This window comes from Haliotis rufescens, unplaced genomic scaffold, assembly GCF_023055435.1.
Source record: "Haliotis rufescens isolate VD_foot unplaced genomic scaffold, xgHalRufe1.0.p SCAF_5, whole genome shotgun sequence".
NCBI lineage: Eukaryota > Metazoa > Mollusca > Gastropoda > Lepetellida > Haliotidae > Haliotis > Haliotis rufescens.
The window spans coordinates 58936104-58944434 of record NW_025964223.1 but is presented as its reverse complement, the minus strand read 5'-3'; the positions used below and the strand labels follow the sequence as shown (position 1 = coordinate 58944434).

At 41.6% G+C, this 8331-nt stretch overlaps 1 protein-coding gene across 1 annotated transcript; it reads right to left on the bottom strand.

Moving 5' to 3' along the window:
* Positions 1-7483, bottom strand: LOC124140316. Its single transcript, XM_046507835.2, has 6 exons — positions 7320-7483; positions 4567-4712; positions 3943-3999; positions 2755-2894; positions 1995-2145; positions 1-758 (listed from the first exon to the last, which is right to left on the bottom strand). The coding sequence occupies exons 1-6, from the start codon at positions 7375-7377 to the stop codon at positions 702-704; spliced, it is 609 nt and encodes a 202-aa protein (XP_046363791.2). The 5' UTR covers positions 7378-7483; the 3' UTR covers positions 1-701.
* Between the last annotated feature and the right edge of the window lie 848 nt (positions 7484-8331).

Sequence of the window (8331 nt, the reverse complement as noted above, 5' to 3'; positions counted from 1 at the left end):
CCCCACTAAATAACCATTGTGGTATGAGTGTTTGTGAGCTGGGTTGTTGGATGCTTTAAGCAATAGTCCAGCAATATCACGGACTCCATTATTGGTACCGAGTCTACCCATGGGGGAATCAAACCCGTGTGCGGGGCGTGACCAGCCTCTAGGCTACTCTACTGCCCCACTTGTTGTAGTGGTTAAATGGAGATGAACACAGTTTGACTCCATCCAGTCAATCACATACACAGGCTCTAGCCTCAGTTGTTCCATATACTGCTCATCATAAAAAATATGGTTTGGTTCTACTGTAGTGGTAGCGATCCCTAGTAAATATTATAAAAGTAGAAAAGAAGAAAAAAAAGTTAAATGAACGTATATATAACTAAAAAGGGTACTATATCGCAGGATAACGTACAAACGGTGCCTTTGATCTTTTAGCAAAGCATCTTAGAAATATATATATTATGTACGTCTAAGTGTCTGACATTCAAGTCCCGTGTAACAACAGTAGGTTGTCAGAACATATCATGGGCAATGTTTCAGGTTGTCTCAGTCAGTTTGTGTTCAAACCGTGAACATTCGCTGGAAATTTTCTTTTGACCACACGAGACCCGTAGATATCCAACTGCATGGGTGTTGTCAAGGTGATGCTCCATCTATACGACTGTTCGGAAGATGGCACTCCAACTGTATGACATTTCTCAAGGTGAGGCATATCATATTTGATTCGACCTACTCCTTGTCATCTGCATATCTGAAGAATCCCCGGCATCCTGTATACAAACAAAAAGAGATGATTATCATGTATATTTGATGTTTAACGCCGCACTCAGCACTACTTCAGCTGAAGTACCGGCGGTGGTCTGTAGGGGTGAGTGAGTTGGATTTAACGCCGCTTTGAACAGTATTCCAGTTATATCACGGCGTGTCAGCTTAATGTGGGAGGAAAGCCCGAAGCGATGAAGGTCTCAGACGTTTACCACTTCGGTGAAACCCACGAGCACGGGTATGGTGCTGACAAACCTAGAAACATAATCGGGGCGAACCGGGATTCGAACCCACAATCATAGGTTTCTGGCGTGCCCAAGGGACGCAACTCTGCACAGCGAATCGCGGCGCCTTAGACGACTGGGCCACCCGTGCCTCCCGGTGGTCTGTAAATAATCAAGTCTCGACCAGACAATTCAATGATTGATATTGTTAGCAACGATCAACGCCGAGGGGGAACGATGACACGCAATCAATCAGGTCACCGAGTCATGACCCACTGGTCCAATAAGTCGCCTCGCACGACCCAGGTTGCTGTGGTATTGTTATGCTCACAAAACAGGTAAATATGACGTAATGTGTCACATTCACGTCATAGCTAATCATGTATTAAGAGTCTGCTTGACACGTGACATATTCAATGATTTATCTTACATTGGCAGCACATTTGTCAAAGCCATGTTCTGTGTCCCTGCCGCCGCAACATTATTGTATACGCTTTGTAAAACCATAACCACACTTTGCATCTACGTACCAACTGTAAAAGCTTTACCGTTTTGGGTGGTAGTGGTGAAAGCTCTCGCTTGTCAAAACCCGACTTCGCGTCCAACATCAGTGAAACATATCACCGCGAAATGAAATAGTTGGAATATTGCCACAGGTGGCGTTAATCCATACTTTATGTATTTCTACAATGCTGTATATTTGATACACACATAAAAACACGAGATTTAAGGGACGCCTAATTGGTCTGCAAACAGCTAATGGTTCTTCTTCAGAGAGGTGAATAAAACGAAGCGCCGTTTTCTAATCTGCAAGCTACCTGCTTGCAACAAGAATAATGAGCATACATTACGCTTAACATCCTGACTGGCGGACAATATTTAATGCATACCAACAATCCAATCAGACACACGTTCTTATCTTTATTTACATATACCGACCGGGATTTAAAAAATACATAATTTGTAAACCAAAAAATAAAATGTGCTCCCCCAGAATGTTTGACCGAACCGTCTCACCTTTTTCCCAAAGGCCTCCCTCCCGCTGATGATGGTGGCCACGAAGGTACAGACCCATCCAAGAACAATCATAGCCTCAATGCTGACAGCCATGTCGTACAACACGTTCAAGTCCTCGCAAGGATAATGCCAGTTGTTAGGAATAACTTGGCTGTAAAAAAAAATGGGTCATTCAAAAATATTATATTATGATTGCCTTCAAAAGATGATAAGCAACTGTTTGTAATTTACATCAGATCACTCTCGTCAATATTTTCCTGCAATGGGTGAGATGGCCAGAACTTGACACTGTGGGTGCACCCGTATGAAAACTTCAATTTACACCACTCATTGTCATCAAAAGAAATATTACACTGACATATACACCTAAAAAGTCATCGCTTACATGTTTTCATAAGCATTCTAAAATATATATTCGTTGGTATATGCACCATATGACAATTTTCGTTAGTATGTTCACCATATGACAATATCCGTTAGTAAATTCACAATTTGACAATAGTCGTTACTATAGTATATTCACCATGTGACAATATTCGTTAGTATATTCACCATATGACAATATTCGTTAGTATATTCACCATGTGACAATATTCGTTAGTATATTCACCATGTGACAATATTCGTTAGTATATTCACCATATGACAATATTCGTTAGTATATTCACCATATGACAATATTCGTTAGTATATTCACCACATGACAATATTCGTTAGTATATTCACCATATGACAATCACAAACGTGGTAGTTCACAAACCTGCATACACATGAGCGCCCAAAGCTTTGACAGAAACTCATGTTTATTGGTCTGAATGCTTTGGCGACGATCATACTGGCGATGAATATACCCCCCATGACGAGCAGCGTGATGATGCCTACCATCATTTCAACCATGAACTGAAAGACAGAACCACATATACCACATATACCACATATACCACATATATCAATAAAGTACAGGGGGGCACAGGTGGCCCCGTCGTCTAAGGCGCCGCGATTCGCTGTGCAGGGTTGCGTCCCTTGGACACGCCAGAAACCTATGATTTTGGGTTCGAATCCCGGTTGGCCCCGATTATGTTTCATCGAATTTTTAAACGTCTTAGACCTGCATCACTTCGGGCTTTCCTCCTACATTAAGCTGACACGCAGTGATATAACTGGAAAACTGTTAAAAGCGGCCTTAAACCCAACTCACTCACTCACTCAATATAGTACAGTCTGTATTATTATATTATGCGAAGCTTACAGCAATTTTCATTAGCCAAGGGGTCACGTGTCAGTCGACAGAAATGCATATTGACCCCTAGTCAGGTCTGATAATTTACGAGAGTGACTTTTGTTACTAAATTTAGAATGGGAATTACCAGGAATTGGTAGTTCCAACACCTAAGCCAATCAGATGTCTCGGTGTTTTGGAACCTGCTAACATAACATACCTTGAATTGTTGAATTTGCTTTTCCCCCTTTGTTATATAACAACCTTTAAAACCAATATTGACCGAGGACGAACTCCGATGTCCGATGACCTTTTACGGGTCATTAAAAACAGGTATTGACCTCGTTCTGATATGAAGGTCGTTCTGACGTGACCCGTAATGGGATGTCCTCAGATCTTTGTCTAGCGTTGTTGTTTGTTGTTTATTGTTTAACGCCTCACTCAGTAGTATTCAAGCTATCTATACGACAGCACTCTAAAAAACAATGGAGTCTGGACCAGACAATCCAGTGGTTGACATCATGAGCATCGATCTACGCAATCAGGACTAGATGACAAGCATCAACCAAGTCAGCGAGTCTGAAAACCCGAATCCCGTTAGTCGCCTCTTACGACAAGCATGGGTTGCTGAAGACCTATTCTTACCCTGATCTTCAAGGGTCGGTTCAGCGGCAACCGTATCTATATTAATGAAATGCCCGGTGACATCACGCCAACATTGATACTTACAAACGTCTTCGCATTTATACATGCTGCTATGACACCAATCACACCGGAAATAAGGTACTGAAAGTACAAGAAAAGGGTGCAAATGTTTTGCGTCCTAAACAATTTCATATTATCATACTTAATCTGACTATCGCAATTTGAAAACAAATACTAATATATATCATGGTTTTATAGCGGGTGTGTTTTAAGCTGTTTTTTACAACTTCCCAGCCAGATCACGGAGGGAAACAAGGAGAATGAGTTTAACATTCCATTCGTGACCAACTCGTGTTATTCCGGGACAAGCCGAATAGCGGAAAGGGGCGAGTGCTGACGAATGCAGTGTACTAATGTAAGAATCAAAGTTTGTGACGAGCGAGGGCATTAACCACGAGACAACTCCAGATTGTCATGGAAGAGGGTAAATAATTATGTATTCTAAGAAAAATGGCATATTAAATGTCAAATGTTTTAAATATAATATGACATTACTGATTTTCAGGGGACCATTTATATTATTTCCAAAGCTATTTGTCCTTTACGCCAAGTGGAATCTGTTTCGGCAGAATATCTAGTTATTCTCTTGCATTGACAATTTATATTAGTGGAGGAAGCTAAGTGGGGATTCACTGCCCCAGCACCTACCACCACGCCTAGGATGTAGACAGGGTCGTCAGCATACCCAGCATACCCATTGAAGCTGTACGGTGTGACATCGTGTTCACGGGCCTGATAGTTCGCCCGTTCGATCATGTCATTGAAGAAGTAGATAATGAGAGCCAAGGCAATACCTGCAGCAACAGTGTCAACATAGAAACAATACAATAATACATAGACAATAAGCTGTTTTGTTGTTTGTTTGTTTGTTGTTTAACGCCGCACTCAGCAATATTCCAGCTATATGACGGCGGTCTGTAAATAATCGAGTCTGGACTAGACAATCCAGTGATTGACATCAAAAACATCGATCACGCAACTGGGATACGATGACATGTATCAACCAAGTCAGTGAGCCTGACCACCCGATCCCGTTAGTCGCCTTTAACGACAAGCATAGTCGCCTTTTACAGCAAGCATGGGTTGCTGAAGACCTATTCTACCCCGGATCTTCACGGGTCTGTTTTGTTGAACTATTGTCGTATTGTAATAGTACTCCCGTAGCTAAAACACTATCACCGCGCTATTGCACAGGTTGTACCTCTACTGCAAACAAATAGTTCTGCGTTAGTATGTAGAAGAGCTTGACTTTTACGACATATTGCAAATAAATCCGCCATATCCGGTCTATGTCTTATTGACGTAATGCCATAGGCCAATTGCAGTGCAATCCTGTTAATCTTTACATCCCATGTATATACATGTATCACACCCCTAGTACACACAGAGTAAATCTTATTACCCTGGCCTCCATCGCCACGTTCAATTCAGATGCGTCTTGTGATAATACCCGGATACATGGAGCGTTTCATAGAGGTTATCACGCTTGCGTGTTTTGGGATGGCAAATATTCTGCATTAGGAATAAACATTGTATCCCAAAACACACGAGCGTGATAACCTCTTTTTCATATAATGATGATATCTTAAATTTTGTCACCGAAAATGCCTGTTCTCATCTCTCACAAACATTGCCTTAACGCTACGTCAGAAGGTAGGTGATTTGTCAGTCGGAGAGTGTCAACAGTCAAATGGAGCTCCACCTGAAACCTGCGTAACTACAAGCAGACAAATTAACAATTGGTTAGACATTGTGTTTCTGGTTGCCTCTCTCGGCAATCCATCGGTTCGCCTGCTAGAGTAACCTCCCTTTATCAAAGGGAATCTACTCTTACCCTAGCCTATGAGACGCCACGTTTGTTTAGAGTCCTGCCCTGTCATAACGTTACGAAGCGCAGATGAACACTACACTAGATGAAGTGTATTGTTTGGATAATGATAACAATTATCGCTGTAGTTTCTCCACATTCCCGTTGGTTAATTGTGACTGGATTGCCGATTGACAAGGGCGCCATGTTTGTTTGTGTAACCTTCAAATATAAATTGCATGACGTCGCCGCTCGAGTGTTTTGGGTGCCACGGGTAGTATAGTCGTCTAAGACGCTGATATTCGCTATATAGAGTTGCGTCCCTTAATCGTGCCAGACTCCGGTAATCTTAGGTTTTGGATCCCAGATGCCCCTGATTAGCATCCTTGGTTAACAGAGCCATGCTCCTGCTTTGAGTTTGACCACACTGGCACACGAATGACACCCCACCCATAAGGTGACACGCTCATATACCGTCCAAAGGAACGTGTGAATACAACTCGAATGCTCACTCGCTAGACTTAGTTATCTTAATCTTAGGCTACTGCAACATTTTCCATTGGTTTATATGGATTTTTTTCTTTTACCGCCACACTCTAGCAATATTCCAGTCATATGTCTGCGGTCTATAAATAATCGAGTCTGGACCAGAATCCAGTGGTTGACATCATGAGCATCGGTCCATGCAATTTGGATAGATGACAACCATGTCACTGAGTTTGATCACATTCATTTGGTCGTCTTTCACGACAAGCATAGGTTGCTGGGGACCTATATTCTTACCCGGATCCTCGCGGGTTAGTTTCACAAAAAAGACGTCGACAACGTCGTCTTTGTGATATCTAAAAGCAAACTTAAAACACTCCAGGCAACTTGAGCGTAAGCGGCGTCCAATCTAAACCATTGGTAAATACTACCCTGTGTGATGTACTGCAAAATGACAGGAATGAACACGCATGCAAATACAGACAATATTTATGTGACTGTACGTCAAGGGTTATAAACCAAGGCGAATGTAACACATAATATAACAGGTTTGTTAACATGGCCCATGTATCTGTTAAATGCTCCCAAAAGTTTACCTTCTGCTGACAAATTGCCATGTAAAGATCTTCTATATTTACAAGTAATAGAAACACAATACATTTTGAATTCAACAGACAACTACCTCATGTAATGAATACGGGCAGGATTAAGGCCGAACACGAGAAGACAAGTAAGCCTATTTGCGTTAGTCTCACAAATACAGGGACCATATAGTAAGTACAATAACGTTTGTCGCCCTTTTTGAAAACTACATATAACCTAGTCCCTAAAGCATTGAATTGGAAAATAACACCGACAGAAACCCGAAATACAGCTTCTGGGCCTCGCTTAAGGAACAGACATATCATTGTCCTGACCAGCCAACAAGAACGTGTTCGAGAGACAGGTTCACCGGAGGTAAAGCGTAGGTCCTGGCGTCACGCGAGACTGTACAGTGAATCAATAGATCGTGCATATGGATGGAGGATCGTGGGGCAGGCAGGTGTTTCAAAACAGTGACACAACTTTAACGTTGATAAATTCAAACAAGATGCTGACATTGACTCACCCGATACTATTGCAAGTCCCGAGACGACCCAATGTGCTATCCTCACTCCAGTCGACATGATGGTGACACTGCGTGCCTATGCTATCCTGAATAATGTGACAACGTCAAGAAACGCCAGGCCTTCTCTGTTGTACACCGCGCCTTTCACACAGCATGTCACGTGACTATCAATTCTTCATTCCACAGAAATGAGGTCACGTATGAAAAGCATCAGACCATGGCAAAGCGTTGTGTTGACACGATATGCAGTGACTGTTTGAAATTGTGTTCTGCCTGTTTTTGTAAGATGCTGACAATATAGCGCAAACGTTGAACATCTTTAACATGATGTTTCTTTGCAAATGTACAAAATAATACGTTTGTGAACACATGGCTATAGCAGACAGGGTTCCTTACAAGTATACCGTAGTTAGTGTATTTGTTGTATAACGCCGCACACAACAATATTCAGGCTTTATGGTGGAGTCTGTAAATAATCGAGTCTGGACCAGACAATCCAGTGTTTGACTTCATGAGCATTGATCCAAGCATTTACGATACGAGCTGACTACGCGATCCCTCTAGTCGCCTCTTACAACAAGCACAGGTTGATGGGGTCTTATATTCGTAAGCCCTCTGGGTTTGAAATATGTCACATATGCATAGATTATCTCATTATAAACATTTTAATCGCAGCTAAGCGTAAAACCCTTGCTCTTTCATTTAAAATTAATGAAACGTCTTCAAGCTCTCTCATATTTAGCATCACCTATGAAGTCAAATTAAAGTTTATATCACATCTATATTTGAAACTGATTCTTGGATACAAAGTTACATTCATGTTTTTTTGCATTTTGAGAATAACACGAAGGTCAAATAATTTTAATTTAAGAAACAGCGTGATATGAACATAAAAACGAAACAGCTCATCTTCTGTCGTTTACATTCCTCTTTGCTATATGGCTGAACTATTGCGGATATGAATTAATATCAACTCACTCAGTCACTCATTTACATTCACGGCACAGAGAGT

What these genes read in the sequence shown, in the direction of transcription:
- LOC124140316 (XM_046507835.2), bottom strand. Translation starts at nt 7,377, where the DNA reads ATGTCGACTGGAGTGAGGATAGCACATTGGGTCGTCTCGGGACTTGCA. An exon ending in TCTACATCCTAGGCGTGGTG is followed by an intron (nt 4,000 to 4,566) that starts GTAGGTGCTGGG and finishes TTGTACTTTCAG; the next exon opens with TACCTTATTTCCGGTGTGAT. An exon ending in GTATAAATGCGAAGACGTTT is followed by an intron (nt 2,895 to 3,942) that starts GTAAGTATCAAT and finishes TCTGTCTTTCAG; the next exon opens with TTCATGGTTGAAATGATGGT.